The following is a 16,957-nucleotide window of genomic DNA, read 5'->3' on the forward strand; positions in this document are numbered from 1 at the left end:
GGTTTCGTTGTGAAAAACCAAAAGTCAAAGTTCAACAAGTTGAAGAAAGCTTTGTACGGTTTGAAACAAGCTCCAAGAGCTTGGAACAAGAGGATAAATGGTTTCTTAAGGAGATTGCCTTCATGAAGTATGCATTCAAATATGGAGTGTATGTAAAGAAGTATACAAGTGAAGGAGTGATAATCCTTTGTCTATACAGATACGATTTTTTGATTACGCGCAGGTGACGAGAAGAGAACTTCTAAGATTTTAAGATGATTTACATTTTCCTCATAACATACTTCTTTGGTATTGAGTTTCACAAGTCCAAGAAGGGACTGCTCATGCACCAAAGATGGTATGCGCTTGAGTTTTTGAAATGGATTATTGTACTGTTGCGATTATTCTGGCTAAACCAAGGTTATAGTTGTCAAAGAATGAGGAAGAGCAACAGGTGAATCAAACTCAGTATAGGAGGCTGATTGGATCCTTGTGTTACTTGTGCAGTACGTGACCAAATTTGGCGTTTAGTGTCGGTATTATGAGTAGATTCACGGAGATGTCGAATGTGTATCACTTGGAACTAGTCAAGAGAATTCTAAGATATGTCAAAGGATCTATTGGCTGCGGAATTCTTTTTCCCGCGGCACACAGAGGTAGAAAATGCAATTTGCTCAGTTTTACTGATTATAATTAGTGCATAGATAAAGATGATCAAAAATCTACAGTTGGATACATCTTTATGTTTGGTAAAACGCCAATATCATGGTGTTCAAAGAAGGAACCTATAGTAGCACTCTCGTCTTGTAAGGTCGATTACATTGTTACTTTATTGTGTGTGCCAAGCCGTGTGGTTAATGAATCTATTGAAGGAGTTGGCGAGTGATGAGGGTGATGTTGTAACGCTCATGGTTAAGAACCCAATTACACATGGGAAGAGCAAGAATATTGAGATGAGGTACTACTACTTAAAAGAACGTATTAGTGAAGGAAGGTTGAGATTGGAATATTGTAGAAGTGAAGACCAAGTGGGTGATTTATTGACCAAGGGAGTCACAATTGAAGTGTTCAAGATATCGAAGATGAACATGGGCGTGGAAGACTTGGAGCACTTGAATTAAGGTGACGTGTTAAGTGAAAATTTATAATTTAAGTGTTGTAACTGATTACCACGGGGGTGTAACTGGTTACAACTATGAAGAAAAGACAAATGACCTAAAAATGATTTTGTCGTGTAACCGGTTACCACTGCTATGCATTTTAATTATTAAAGTCGTTATAACCGGTTGTAGATTTTGTATAATCGATTATAGGTACGCAATTTTAGTTTTTTTAGTTATTTTTATATTGTTGCTTGTGTCTCAATCCAGTTGTATTTGTATATACACCTTGGAGGTATTATAAATTAAAGTTAGTGCATATTTTCTCACCCTCAATTATACTCTCTCTAAAATCTTTATCTTTCTCCCTCTACACACTCAATTTATCCATTTTCACCAAACTTGTAATTATAAGCTCTAATAGTTATTATTATGCTTGAATATCACTTCTTGTTTACTTCTGACTTATGTTATTACTTTCTTGATCTTTTACAATCTCTCAATCTTTGTGTATTTGTCTGTGAGGTAAAGCGCCACTTATTAAAAGTAAAAAGACTTAAAAGCAAATTGGATGAGTGATTGGACTATATTGCATAAACACCTTATTTAAATTGTTAAATTAAGTGTTTATAAATAAATTTACATAAGCAATTTTTATAGAAAAAGATAAAATAAATGTAAATGATTTTTATATATACTTGTTTTCATAACCTATCAGAAGAACCTATAATAATAAAGAACTTATAATAATAAATTTAAGGGTCAAATATGTTAAGGATCCCAATAAATATTTTAAAAAATTGCTTCAAATAATGGTCCTCAAAAGTTTTTGCGTCTCTAAATTTAGCACCTCCCGTTAAATGGCCCTAACAAAAGCTGGCGTGGACTAACACATAGGATAATTTTGTGACATGTGTCTAATCTGACGTTTGAATTAGACTAAAAATTACTTTTTAAAAGAGTTTGTTTTGTCTTATTGTGTAAAATACGTTAGCCTAAATTTCTTCTTTTTCCCCAAATTTTTTCTTCCTCCCCATTATCGTTTTTCTCCTTCCCCATAAATCTATAAATCAAGCATTCAAATGAAAACTCAGGTGTTCCAATGTAGTCTTCCATTTCAAGACCTAGAAAACCTATTTCCTTTCGCTCCACTTTTGTGAGTAGTCGTCGAGGGAGATTTTGTGCGTGTCATGGTCATATGATATCCTTCCATTGCAATAATTGAGCTAACAAAGGAAGAATTTTCTGGAGATGACCATATTGTCAGGTTAATATATTTTCCATCTCCAATGTTTTGTGATTTCTTCATGTTTGCATAGTCATGAATTGTTTTTAGCGATGCATGTTTTGCTATGGTTGTAGAGTCGTGAAACTCGTAATTTATTCATATGGGATAAAGACAAAGAAGAAGGAAAAGATGTTGAAGAAGTTGTAAATAAATATGGGAGGAAGACGAGGGACTTGGAAGTTATTGAAATTTGGAAGGAGTTGTACCAAACTTCAAAGAAGAAGAACAAGAAACTAGAGAAGAACTTGAAGTCGGGGCATTTGCTTGAAAATTGAAATTGATCTTGTTTGTATTTTCATTTATGTTCAACATGTTCTTGATCATAAAGTGTAACTGTTGAGAAGTGTAATAAAATTGAATATTGTTGATGATGTTAATTGGCACTTAATCCATTAATCCACCAAAATATAATGAGAGTTGATATTAATGGAAAATTAGTGAGTTTCTTGGTTATATGTTTATGTCATGCTTTGTTGTATTTACAAAATCATATTATGGCAACCAATCGTTAGTTGGTCCAGTGGTGATTGGCGCTGAGCTTGGTAGGGAGAACCACGGTTCGATCCCCCGCAACTGCGATCGGGAGGGGGGGCTGAAACCACTTGATGCCAGAACTGACCCCCGAACCGGACTAAACCGATGGTGATAAACAAAAAAAAAAATCAGCATAGTCTTTATTGAGTTGAACCGTTGCAAATGTCTTCCCAGTTTTTGCAACTTTTATCACCTCCAATGTTGTCCATTGTGGCATCTTCCTCAGGAATGACCAATGGATCTGCATCATCTTTTCAAAGGGCCCGTTGTGTCTCTTATTTTGAGAGTCATTAGACTATCACTATTTCTTCTTATAGTTGTAAAATCAGGTTATTTTTCACTATATTAGATTTAGAAATCAATCTCTTGGCATGTTACAAGGACAAGTTGCTTGTTTTTGTTGCAGTCTTGTTATTGTGACCATATTACATGCATTGTTTTCATTACCACTTGTGTTTTTTCTTCTCCAGTAGTTTGTGTTTGACTCGTTTGGTTTTATTCTACGAAGTTTCTTTGGCGTGCCTGGACCCCATTTAAACATAGGAGGTAATATGATAGGATTAGAGGTTTTGGGCCATTTGTTTTGCCCATTTAATGGGGTGACCACTTCATCATAACATTTTGCACATGTGCTCTTGTGATAGAATTTATGCACATACTTGGTAGGGTCATCTACTTTCCTTTAGATTGCAGCCACACCATGTCTACATGGTATCCCCACCAAGTCCCAAAATTGACATGAGCATGTTTTTTTTGCCAAGTACATCACAAAACTATCAATTAACATGACTAGGGCTGGCAATAAACCAAACTAACTCGAAAATAGTTCGAAACTCGATTCGAAAATTAAATCGTTTGAACTAGGTTCATGAACCAAATGAGCTAAGTATGAGCTAAAAATTAAGTTCGTTAACTAAATGAGCTGAACTTGAGCTATACATAGTTCGACTCGTTAGGTTCATGACTCAACTCGATTATATATGAGATAGATTATATTGTCTTTAAGAGTAGGTTTAAATATTTGCTCTAAATCTTAGTATCATATTTTATTTTAATCTAACGATTTAATTGATAATTTATATTCTTTAGTGAGCAAAATATTTCTACAAATAATTATACAAATAAAATTAACATCGTATGAATTCCAATCTTATAACTTTAATTTTATTTCTATATTTTTTATTTAAAACATATTAATTTAAAATGTCAAATATATATATATATATATATATATATATATATATATATATATATATATATATATATATATATATATATATATATATATATATATATATATATATATATATATATATATATATATATACAGGGTCGGTCCTTTGAATTTGGGTGCCTTGGGCGAATCAAAAGAATGGTGCCCCTATAATTTTTTTTTTAAAAGGATAAAAGAAATAATTGGATAAAAACACATTTTTATTTGACATTATGCAAAAAGAATAAGTATGGATATTTGAATCATTGTTTATACTACATCAAAACATAAACTACGGTAAAGAGACTTATTATTCTTTTTCTTCTTCTTCTTGATCCGATCTTTTTTTCTATAAAAAAATTGACCAAACTTTTAAAATTCTTTAAGTATCATCCTCTAGCATTTTTTGTTGCAAAATCATTAATAATTTATTCATAATCAAGGTTCTTCAAAAAATATTTTCAATTAAAATCAACGCAAGACTATTTAAATATATCTTGTGGTATAGTATATCTCAAATAAGATTTTAATAATTTTTTAATTTAGAAAAACTTCATTCAGCAGATGTAACACTGATAGAAATAATCAATATTATTCTATAAGTTATGCATGCAATAGAAAAATAATTAAAAGTCTTTAAAGAAACCCAGTATCATATAGCTTGATTTTGATTCGGTTGTTAAAACTTAAAACTTCTAGAATAACTTTCAATTCTTCAAAAAAAAAATTAACCATCAGGATCAAGAGAATCGTCATGTTTTAAACAAGTTTCAAGATGTTTATAACATGCTTTCAAGTCCCTATCAGATAATGATCTAAGTCTTTCAATACTAAACAAGAATCCAAAAATATTTTTATATGTGCTATACTGCTAAAATCTTCTATCAAGTGAGTCAATTGTTTGATCTACAATATGTAAGAAATAGTGATTTCAGAAAGACTCTTCAGCAGACTCAAGATTCAGTTGTGTGGGTTTAGATGGATTTTCATCAGTGTTGTTTTCTAGGAATTTGACATTTTTGAATAAACACACATTCAATCTCCATTTCATTTTCAATCTTTTCAACACTAATCTTAACATTTACAAATCCAGATTCTCTTTTAATATATATAGATGTTAAAAAATATTTTTTTGGTGCCCCTAAAATTATGGGGCCCTGGGCACCCGCCCCGCGAGCCCGTGCTCAGGGCCACCCCTGTATATATATATATATATATATATATATATATATATATATATATATATATATATATATATATATATATATATATATATATATATATATATATATATATATATATATATATATATATATATATATATATATATATATATATATATATATATATATATAATAGACTTTAAAAAATTACTTTTAAGTTCGTGAAATAAGTGAGTTGAATCTAACAAGATAAATCTAACGAGTTAAATCGAGATCTTCGTGAACTTCTAACAAGTTAAGTTTGACCTGAAAAAAAAAAGTTCGAGATAAACTCGAACTCGAACTCAAACTCGGCTAATTCTTAATGAGTCGAGTTTGAGCTAAAAAAAAGTTCGTCATGAACTCGAACTCGAACTCGAATTCGGCCAATTCATAACGAGTCAAACTGAGCTGAGGCGAGTTTGATTCGACTCGACTCATTTCCAGCCCTAAACATGACATATGTAACTTGAAATGTTAACCTACCTGCATATGTTGCAGTTCAATTAGCATCTGGATCTTAACCACTATATGCATAAACTTTTCCACCCTCATATCTTAAGTTAGAGTCTTTTCCAAAACAACTCTTGGTGTAGAACATCCCCTTAAATAAACATATTACTTGTAAATTTCAGTTAGGGTTAAAATTTTACTCTTTGAATAAGATTATGGTTAAATTTTTACTCTTTGAATAAAATACAGTATAAATACACTCCGCATTATAGAAACCCTAAACTAATATTCAACACAAAATGAATAAAGCGTACCAACCTAAAATGCAATGTCAAGCACCACAACTTCCACTAACCTGAAAGAGACCACAACAATAAAGTTACAATTTTTCCATTTTCTTTGTGTATGGAATGGTATAATATTGAAGTGTTAAAAGGAGTTGAGGGTCTAGGGTTTAAGTCTCGGGTGGGAGGGGTAGCTCAATTGGCTTGGAACAGTTCAGTTAAGGGTTAAAAGCAGTTGGAGGTCAAGGGTTCAAGTCCTGGCATCAGTGTAAAAATATGTACTAACAACTAACCACTAACAATTTTCCATTCAAAATAAACTATTCAAACAACAAAACCCATAAATCATATTGCATAAGGAGAATGAGAAAGAAAGAAAGAAAATAATGTAACTTTCCTTCTCCACGTCAACAAGTTGTTTTTCTGTCAAAATTTCAAAATAATGTAACATTGTCGTCCAAGTCAACTTCCATTAGTAAAAACTAACAAGAGGGACTAAATTTAGGGACGACTAAACTTTATAGGACAACTACTTGAAAGAAATTTTTATAGAAATTAAAACTGAATTATGAGTTATTTATAAAGACTAAAATCATATTTAACCCTAATTTTAAAAAAGATGTTAAAAATTTTTTTGACAATGTCTCTCAAAGAGTATTACAATTTAAGTTACTAAATAAACTACAGTAAATCAATTGTCTATATCAAATTAGATAAACTCAATAAATCAATTCAAATCGACTTCTAGTCTATGTCGAACTAATATTATATTGAATACTAGTAAGATACATGTGTTTGCGCACAGGTAAATTTATTTGATATTCTATAAAATGTATTTAGACACATGTAAATTTAAAATGAGTGACTTAATTATAAATGAATAATGATGATATAAACTCAATTAAATTAAATATCTATATTAAAAAAGGACCCATGAGGGCTGGAAATAAGTCGAGTCGAACTCGCATCAACTCAGTTCGACTCGTTAAGAATTGGCCGAGTTCGAGTTCGAGTTCGAGTTCATGATGAACTTCTTTAGAAGTTTGCAAATATCTCGGTTCAACTCGTTAAGTTTATCTTGTTAGGTTCAACTCACTTATTTCACAGACTTAAAAGTAAATTTTTTTAAAGTCTATTTATAGATATTTGACATTTTAAATTAATATTATTTTAATAAAAAATATAGAAATAAAATAAAAGTTATAAGATTGAAATTTATGTGATGTTAATTTTATTTGTATAATTATTTGTAGAAATATTTTACTCACTTGAGAATATAAATTATCAATTAAAACTGTTAGATTAAATTAAAATATGATACTAAGATTTAGAGCAAATCTTTAAACCTACTCTTAAAGACAATATAATTTATCTCATGTATAATCGAATTGACTCGTGAACTTAATGAGTCGAGCTATGTATAGTTCAAGTTCAGCTCATTTAGTTAAGGAACTTAATTTTTAACTCATACTCAGCTCATTTGGTTCATGAACCTAGTTCAACGATTTAATTTTCGAATAGAGTTTCGAACTATTTTCGAGTTAGTTTAGTTCATTGTCAGCCCTACGTGAGATGGGGAAAAATGAAATTTTTACATTTGAAAATAAAAATGTCTCTCAAATAAAGATAACTGTTGATTAAAATAAAATAGACATTATGATAATAATGACTCGTGAGATAAAAAAATTATTTAATGGGATATAAAATATATTTTTAGATAGAAACGAAAATTTTAAAATAATTTACTTAATTGTAAAATAAACAATAATCATATAAATTTAATTGTATTGAATAATCATACAAAAAGAAAAGAAAGAATCGTGAGATGGAGAAAAATAAAAATATTTAAAAATAAAGATTTTGTCTCTCAAATTAAAATAATAGTTGATTAAAACAAAATAGATATTGTGTGATAGTGATCCGTGAGATAAATAAATTTTTTATTTTATTAAAATTAAAAAATAAATTATGAGTATTTTTAGTGATAATAAATAAATAGAAAAAAAATTAAAATGAAACTAACAAATTGTGAAAAAAAAATGTGAAGAATTTAAAATTTTAAACTTTTAAAATTTAAAAGTTGTGCATAGAGATAGTAGATTTTAAAATAAAGAAAATTAAACATCTTTTAAAAATCTATTTAGTTTTTTAAAAGTCAAGCTTTAAGTCATAGAGTCTCTGAAGCCTATAACAATATATTTAAATAAATATAAATAGTATTTTTTTATTATTATTATGCGTTAAACTATAAATTTATTATTCTTTTCATTAATTTAAACATATTAACTTATATTACTCGACTGGAGAAAAGAAAACTACGTACATCAATTTTTTTTATATTTAAATATCTTTTATAATATAAAAACTAAATCAACATGCCGTGAAGATTCTTAAAAAATGTTAAATTTCAAAATATATTTTTTTGTCATTGATATAGTAACTTGTTAGCCTTTTTAAAGACATCATGACTGTTTTTATAAAGACATGTATTATAGCTGCAAGCAGGACCACCCAACATTGCTTAAACCAGTGTTGATTAAGTAATTCCCAACAATCTTCAATCGAAGTGATGGCTAAATTCACATTCACAAAGTTAGAAAATCATTCCTATAATCTCCTCGGGTAAGGGCAAAGAAAGGACAAGTGCCTTAATGTTTCTGCATTGGTGTGGCAGAGATTACAAACAGATGTCATGTGGACACCTCTCCTAGAAAGTTTGTCATCTGTTGGGAGTTTGTCATGAATCACCCTTCACATTAGTAGGGATTTGAATGGGGATATGGCTGAATTCCATATGGTTCTTCCCAATGCTTATCTTGAGAAATTATAGCTTTGAAAAAATATGAAGATTTAAGAGTAAGCAGACCGTTAGGCTCAGGACAGCAAACTCTTTTATCACAAGATTCATCATTGAGAATTATGGTATTCTGAATGTGAATAAGGATCTGTGGAAAACTATTTAGCAAGTATTGAGGAATCTTGAGTTTATCAATAAAATGACCAACTGTGGCTTTCAAATTGATGCCAAAGATTGGGACACCTATATACACAAAAGAAAAGATGCCCTACCCTGAATCCCTTAAAATAAAATAAAAATAATGTGACAATGTACTCCCCAACTAAATTCAAAGGATACCGAAGTAATTTACCTATAAATCTGCCCTAAGATGAAATATAATTTCCAACAATCGCCAATCCTTTGCAACGTTTTGAATTGCAGTTCATTTATTAATTACTAATAATATCTAGGTTAATGTTAGATGGCCATAAGTGGAGGACAAAGAAAACCGAATATAATAGAAGCTCGAAATATATAACAAAGACATTGGGAAAGACTAACGTAAGTCTCTTAGGCCCCTCCTAAACCCTCTCCCTAACATAGCCAAATGCTAGGAGTAAGGAAGAGATGAAAAAAATTGGAATGAGGATACTCAAAAAAAATGACTCGCCAATATCCTAAAAGCTTCAAAACGTTAAGTTAAACAAGATGGTAATTTTACATTACACAAATATGATGAAATAGCAAGGCACCATTGTTAAATATACCAACCAAAATACAGAATAAAAATGGGACCGAAATATCACCATCTTCTGGACATTACAATTTCTGTAATCATACTTCTAAAATAATTTTTGAATCAAAATCTATAAAACCAGAACATGATTAATAAAAACTAAGCCACAAAATTGCATTCATTGTATCTTTACGCATCTTCAAGATTCCCCGTTAAACTTAGCTTCATATAAATGTGGTTGCTGCAAGACAAATAACTCAAAAATATTAGAGCTGGAGGAAAAGTTTGGAACATAACATCAGAGATTGTTGAATTTAACAAAAAGGAGAGAAGGAAAACATAAAGTGCTCAGAATGATATGCTGGTACGTGGTAGTGTGAATATTAATCTCTTATTTTAAATAAGATTCTTCGTCAAGTATATAATATTGATAAAATTATGAATCTCCTGAGAAGCCAGCAGAGAACTCAAAGATTAGAACATTACCATGAAGATAGCTGTAATCAGCCTTCGTGCAAACCATCTCATGTGCATTGCCCGTTGTGCGGCACTTGATGCTTCAACTGTGTCAAACTGCAAGTACACAAAACCTGCACTTCTTCTGTATACACGCAGAACTAGTTAAAGCATTGCAACACATGATATGAGGAAATTGAAGAGCATACAGTAACGTATACATGACGGATTATGCGTGCTACACATTTAGTAACTTACTTGTCGACATAAATATGCTTCACTCGGCCATACTTAGAACACTCCTCCTCTACATCCTCTTTAATGTCTATATCAAAATCTGGTTCAGTCTGCATAGTGATCTTTTTCATCAGTACTTGTGAGAAATATCACATGATTATGGTGGAAAGTATATAATAAGTTCATCACAAACCTCGGTGCTTGGATCAAACATATTCTTCAATAATAAACACTCACTGGGGATTCCAACTGGTTCTACCACAGGGGTAGGCATAACTTGTGTTGGTAGACCGGAGGCAGGTATAACACCTGGATTACCGATAGGCATGCTAAAAGCCTGCTGAACAGGAACTGATCCATTCACTATTGGCACACCAATGCTGCAGTTTGGAAATATGAGAAAAACTACGAACAGATTCACAAAAATATAAGAGGAAAATATTATACAAACCTTGTGGGAATGTCAGCACCAGCCAACCTTTGCATAAGCAATGCTCTTGAATGGGCATTTAAAGTCTGCATAGAAAATATAGATAAGTATTTAACTGTAAAGAAGACTTGTTATAATCCAACAAAAAACAATAATTTTTTAACAAGATAAATAATGTTAATTGTTATTATTGGAAAGGGTAAAAAACAAAGCCAAAAGAAAGGGGCAACAGAAGTGAGAGTGTGCTGACAAAAATCCTGGAAAGTCAAACTAACAGAGCCTATTTGGTTTCAAAAACAATGTGTTCGTTTCTTGCATTCAATTGTAATAACAAATACCTTTTTATCACTTTGATTTCTGTTTTCATATATTTGTACAAGAAACATGAAAGCATAAGTTTCGTTATTTCCAATTTAAGTCTCCGAAAATAGAAAACAGTGTGTTGTATTTTAATAATTAAAAGAGAAAAATAGTTAACAACCAACGTTTTATCAAGCAAAGCAGTTCCTAAGAAATTTTGCTTGTAACCTAAATGCAAATCCTCAAAAGAACACTAAAGTTTTAAAGAACCTGTCTACCAAACAGTAATAACCCTGTCATCAACCTGTATACATTTCATAACTAGAACTGTTATACAGAAATAAAAGTATAACAGTCAGATTTCACATCAAACTTCATGCCATTCAGGTTTATAACAACAACAACAACCAAGTTTTATCCCACTAAGTGGGGTCGGCTACATGGATCAACTTTCCTCATTCAGGTTTATAACAATCTGAAAAAATAATCACCCGTATAACTTTAGTAACATCAAATAAAATCAAGTAAATTCGTAATAGTGTAATGAGATATGGATTTCAATGACAAACTTATCACAATTCACAACCAATTTTTTAATATTTAAAGTAACAGGCAACAATGTCCCGTTAAGCCAACTCGTTAAGCCAACTCAGTTGGTAGCTGTGCAGGGACATCCCACTTGTTCATCTTTAAAAGGGTCAATTCCAGCCACTAGGCTACTTGACCCAAAAAAAGTAACAAGTAACAATGTGAAAAAATAATTACACGTAAAAGGGTCAATTCCAACCACTAGGCTACTTGATCCAAAAAAAAGTAACAAGTAACAATGTGAGAAAATAATTACCCGTATAAACTTTAGTAACATTAAATCAAATAAGGTAAATTTGTAATAGTGTATGAGATATGGATTTCAATGACAAACTTCTCACAACCAATTTTTTAATATTCTAAGTAACAAGTGAAAACTTACCAATCCACCTTCATCATCATCAAAATCTGCAGATTTTGCAGTTGTATCTTGACTTCCAACATGATCTGTAACAGATGAAACCTGAGATTGATGAACATCAGTACAAAAAATATGTTAGCAATGATTATCAACAAAATTGATAGCATTCAAGTGAAAAAATCAGGCCTACAAAAATATTTTTACCTTTATAGTTCTGCCAGCAATCTCCAATTTTCCATTTAAACTCTGAGCTGCCTTGGCATGTTCAAGATGGGCAAACTGTCCAATGAATGCAAGTTAGAGATTTAGTAATAAATTATAGTATTACCAGAAGCAATATTTCTAAAGACCAAGTGTTGGAAACAAACCTGAACAAACCCAAAACCTTTGCAGTGTCCTGTCTCCATGTCAAGAGGTAATTGTACAACCTCAATCTGACCAAATGGCTCAAAAATCTAAAACAACATAAAAGTAAGATGTCAAAGGATGATAAACTACAACAACAAGATTCTAATTTGCAAAAGCCTACCAAAAATATTAGACCCAATTTAAAGAAAACAAATTTACTGGTTTTGAGGGACATTAATTTAGTTAAACTATTGCCATTCAATAAAAGCCCCGGCATTTACATTGCAGATAAAGGATGCAGATGCCCTGTGTAAATAAATAAATATGGAAGTATGCCAAACATCAGTATACTCGCCACAACAGCTAATGAAACACCAAAAGAACAAAACAAACACACAAATACCTCTCGCAGATTAGCCTCGGTCATGTTGAAATGAAGATTCCCCACATACAATTTTCTGTCCACTGCTCCATATGGTCCTACTACACCAGCAGCTCCACTGGAAGCAGTAGACTGAACAAGATTTTTTTCAGCTTCAGAAGGTTTCACCATTACAGGCTGCCCAAGAAGTAATTGGCCGGAGATAGCAATTGCCATTGGCACTGACATCGCATCATAAAATTCAATATACCTGCAGCCTCATCAAGAACTTGCATCAAGTTTTCAAAACTAAGAAACAAAGAATCACAATCAAAACTTACAAAGAATACAGCAAAGAGATGTAGGGAAACAAAAACTTTAGTGCAGATGGCTCAAGCTGAGTTTTGTGCATCAGACTCAGGTAAAGGAAATGTAAGTTTGTCATAGTAAAAATGTAAAATTAAAGCATAAATAACTATCAAATTGACAATCCAGATGGAATACGAGAACTGGGGCACCATGAAGATAAGGAGGATTAGTAACAGTGCCTTGCATCCATTGTTTAAGAATGTGTGTGAGTGGAGCGCGCAAATAAAGACTAATAAAAGATCCCAACTTAAAAGTGGATGATAGCCTAAGTAGTAGGATAGTAATCCACTACTAGTAAGAAGATACTAACAGTTAAACAGAACCAAATACAAGATCACCTCACCAAGACAACAATAAAATTCCTCCCTCCAAAAACTAAAGGAGAACTTCTTATGTATCAACCATAAAAAGCCCCATGACTAATGTGATTGACTTCTAATTCATAAAAAGAAAAACTTAAAAAGCGTTATCAGTATACAAATGAAATCTTCATTGTATGCCACTTAGAGGAAAACTATTGAGACCAGAAAATCGCACAATGCCTTAACAATAATGCATGGCTAAGCCATTTAAGAATACGGCCAACATGAATCTTAGAAGTTAGTATTCAAATGCAACAAGAGCACGTCCATATAAAGAGTTTGTTTGATCATTTAGGACATACCCAACTCCTTTAGATCTTCTTGAGTTCCGATCCATGATTAGACGGACATCTCTCACCTGAAAATAAGCAAGAGCGAATTAACAGAAAGGGGGAAGTATCATGTATAGAGGCAGATGTCAGCATTCCCTGTAAAGCATGCTAAACCACCCACATGCCGATCTAAATATCGTGGGGTAACCACTTATTCACTCAAAAACAAATTAACAGAACATTCAAACACAACAGAGTGGCTGCCCTACTTAAAACTGAAAGCAGTGGATAATATATTTCAGGAGAAACCAAGTTGCTCAGAGTAACATATATTCATTATACATGGCTGCTCTACTTAAAACTGATAGTAGTGGTCAATATATTTCAGGAGAAACCAAGTGCTCAATACATGTATATATTCATTATACATGTAAGATGTGTTTGTTCTATTATATGTGATTGTTGTCACTCATCATAATTGCGTAACATCAATAATAAAGCAACTAACCTTGCCAGCTTTTGAGAAGAACTCGTATACATCTCTCTCTGTTGCTTTTAAAGGCATCTATGAACACCAAACAACAAACAGGAAATCATCAGGAAAATTTTGACAAATATCTCAATAACTCAGACCGTATTTAATATATATTTTACATATTATTTAAAACAAATGAAAATGGAGGCAATCAATCAACCTGATAGGCAAAAACAGTTCTCTGATCCCTTTCTGGGTCTGCTTCAGGTTCCACGTTATCTTTTTTATCCCTGAACCTCCTGTAAGAAAAATTAAAATGAAGCTTTCAGAAAATATATAAAAGCCCACATCATACTAGTTTAATCTGGCACTCAGATGTTATAATCCGTTCAATGAATCAATATATGATTGTCCATTTTAGAGTCCATATTAGCACCTAATCTTCAGAGGGAGTAATGATTCAAAATCTTAAGCACGCATTATTCCAGTATATTTTGCCAGCATAAGAACCTTCAAAACAGCACTTAATAATCGCATACCTGCCAGCACTCTGGTCAGGACTTTTTGTGTGTATTTTTCTTTGTATAAATTAGCCAAAACTGCAGTAAGGATCATATTATAACACTGTGGTAGCATTTTAACCCATTCACAATAAATTAATGATATAATACCTTTTAAACTTGAACCCATGGTATCCTAGTATCCCCGGCTGGGAGCCAGGACTAAAACCCCTCGAGAGGTACTGAGATCCATTAATGATATATCAATACCTTAAACAGTTGAACCAAACAGCAACTAATTAATGGCGCAATACCTAGTTTAGCATCACAGTTCAACCTCTCATTTCATGTAAGTAACAACACAAACAAAACATACAAATATGTGAAACACATTACTAATACGCACTGCTTTCATTTCACACTACTTGCGAGAATAAATTCAAAACAAATAAAGTATCAATAGAACAAACACATAGATAAAACTGAATTCGAATGTGCAATTTAAATTTTTACCTGCCATCTCTATTTTCGAAATCCCGCTCTCTTTCTACTCTTTCTCCTCTATCTCTCTCAGGACGACTCATACTTCTCCTAGGTCTCTCTTTCTCCTCCTTTTCCCTCTCCCGTTCCTTCTCTCTCTCCCTCTCTCTTCTTTCCCGTTCCTTTTCCCTTTCCTTATCCCTCCTCTCCCTCTCCTTCTCCCTCTCTCTATCCCTATCCTTATCTTTCTCTCTGTCTCTACTACCTTTCTCTCCGTCCCTCTCCCTCTCTTTCTCTCTACTACCTTTCTCTCCATCCCTATCTCTCTCCCTCTCCCTATGGCGGCCGGAAGATCGTTCACGGTCACGATCTTTCTCTCTGTCTCTATCTCTATCGCGATCTTTTTTAGAGCCATTCTCGTCTTCGCCACGAGACCTTTTGCTCCGCCTATCTTCGCCGTTCAGATCGTCGTCAACATCGCGCTTCCGGTAAGTCCTCTCGGATTTAATGTCGGCGGTGTCAATTTTCTTCTTTCGGGAAGAATCTTTGTCTTCCTGAAGCTCCTCCACCGTCTTCTCCAAGTAGTCGTACTCGTCGAAGTCCATTGCTAGCTACCTTGCGATTTTCTCTTCCGATTTTGTGAAGCTTTTTTTGGTGCCGGTGTGAGCTGTGATGTGAAAAATTCTAGGGTTTTAGGATATTAGGTTATTTTTACGAAAATCGGTATTTGTATTATTTTTTTTAAATACTAAATGTGTCCAATTTGTTTTAATTTTTTATAAAATATTTTATAGTATTATCTATTTTTGTTATAAAAATATTAAAAATAATTTTAAATGAAAAAACAGTTTTAGATTGTTTTTTATTAAAAAGTATTAGACATATTTAACCACTTTTTTTAATGGATATATGTGAAAATATAAGAATTTAATGGATATGCACTCACAGTGTAAAATAGTTTTACACTGTCATCCAATAGAAAACTACAAATCTGCCATGTCATTAAAAACTTTTTAAAATAAAAGAGAGCTTTAATTGGATACATGGTTGTGATTGGTTGACAGTGTAAAACTATTTTACACTGTCAGTGCATCACCCATTTTCTCAAAATATAAACGATTTTATTTAGTAATTTTAATATAAATTTAAAATATTTAAGTGAAAAATCAAGTGATAAGTATTCATACATATATTAAGTTTTTCTAAGGTATATAATGTAGTAGTATATTTATAAAAGATTCACAAAAGACAACACGAGATTTGTCAAGGGAAGGCATATGGCACACGTCGCCTAAAGTATGGTGACTAGCCGCACAGTTCTCACAGTATGCGCCATTCTTCATAATGTGTGTCATTTGTCACAATATATGTCAATTATCTATAGCATTCGCCCTTTGATTAAATCACTTGCTCACTTGTGAAAACATAAGGAATGACGTGCCCCTACCCAATAATGGTATGGGAATAGCAGTCAAAAAAGAAGGTTACGTTCTTTAGGATAATAGAAAAAATAATCTCTCATTTTCCACTTTCTTGGGTCCTAAGATTCAGGCCCAAAAGGTTTCTATAAATACCTCAATCATAAGATTGAGAATAAGAATTCAATTTAATCAATAATCACCTATATACAAAGTTTCTCACCATCCTTGTGTGAGCTTGCTCTAACACTGCAACAACCCTAAAATCCTCAGACTACCCTACGTGGATAAGGTTGTCCAGTCATTGTATTGTTAGCAAGTACAATTGGGCTTGCTATGGACCCCGGTAAAAATGGTTTGGCCCACTATTGCATCAGTCAGTCAAATTGTTATTCACACCTTCAATTGTTATATGCAATATGGTGAATAAGA

At 32.2% G+C, this 16,957-nt stretch overlaps 1 protein-coding gene across 1 annotated transcript; it reads right to left on the bottom strand.

Moving 5' to 3' along the window:
* Nucleotides 1-9,481: 9,481 nt before the first annotated feature.
* Nucleotides 9,482-15,816, bottom strand: LOC131662009 (uncharacterized). The gene is made up of 13 exons (XM_058931679.1): nt 15,141-15,816; nt 14,348-14,426; nt 14,161-14,217; nt 13,683-13,738; nt 12,692-12,920; nt 12,309-12,395; nt 12,145-12,219; nt 11,962-12,042; nt 10,713-10,777; nt 10,455-10,641; nt 10,283-10,371; nt 10,055-10,169; nt 9,482-9,809 (listed from the first exon to the last, which is right to left on the bottom strand). The coding sequence occupies exons 1-13, from the start codon at nt 15,710-15,712 to the stop codon at nt 9,768-9,770; spliced, it is 1,734 nt and encodes a 577-aa protein (XP_058787662.1). The 5' UTR covers nt 15,713-15,816; the 3' UTR covers nt 9,482-9,767.
* Between the last annotated feature and the right edge of the window lie 1,141 nt (nt 15,817-16,957).

This window comes from Vicia villosa, linkage group LG3, assembly GCF_029867415.1.
Source record: "Vicia villosa cultivar HV-30 ecotype Madison, WI linkage group LG3, Vvil1.0, whole genome shotgun sequence".
In the NCBI taxonomy this organism is placed as follows: Eukaryota; Viridiplantae; Streptophyta; class Magnoliopsida; order Fabales; family Fabaceae; genus Vicia; species Vicia villosa.

Coding starts and splice junctions, on each gene's coding strand:
- LOC131662009 (XM_058931679.1), bottom strand. CDS start 15,712: ATGGACTTCGACGAGTACGACTACTTGGAGAAGACGGTGGAGGAGCTT. Junction 12,921..13,682: donor AGAAGATCTAAAGGAGTTGG/GTATGTCCTAAA, acceptor ATGAGGCTGCAG/GTATATTGAATTTTATGATG. Junction 12,220..12,308: donor AAGGTTTTGGGTTTGTTCAG/GTTTGTTTCCAA, acceptor TTCATTGGACAG/TTTGCCCATCTTGAACATGC.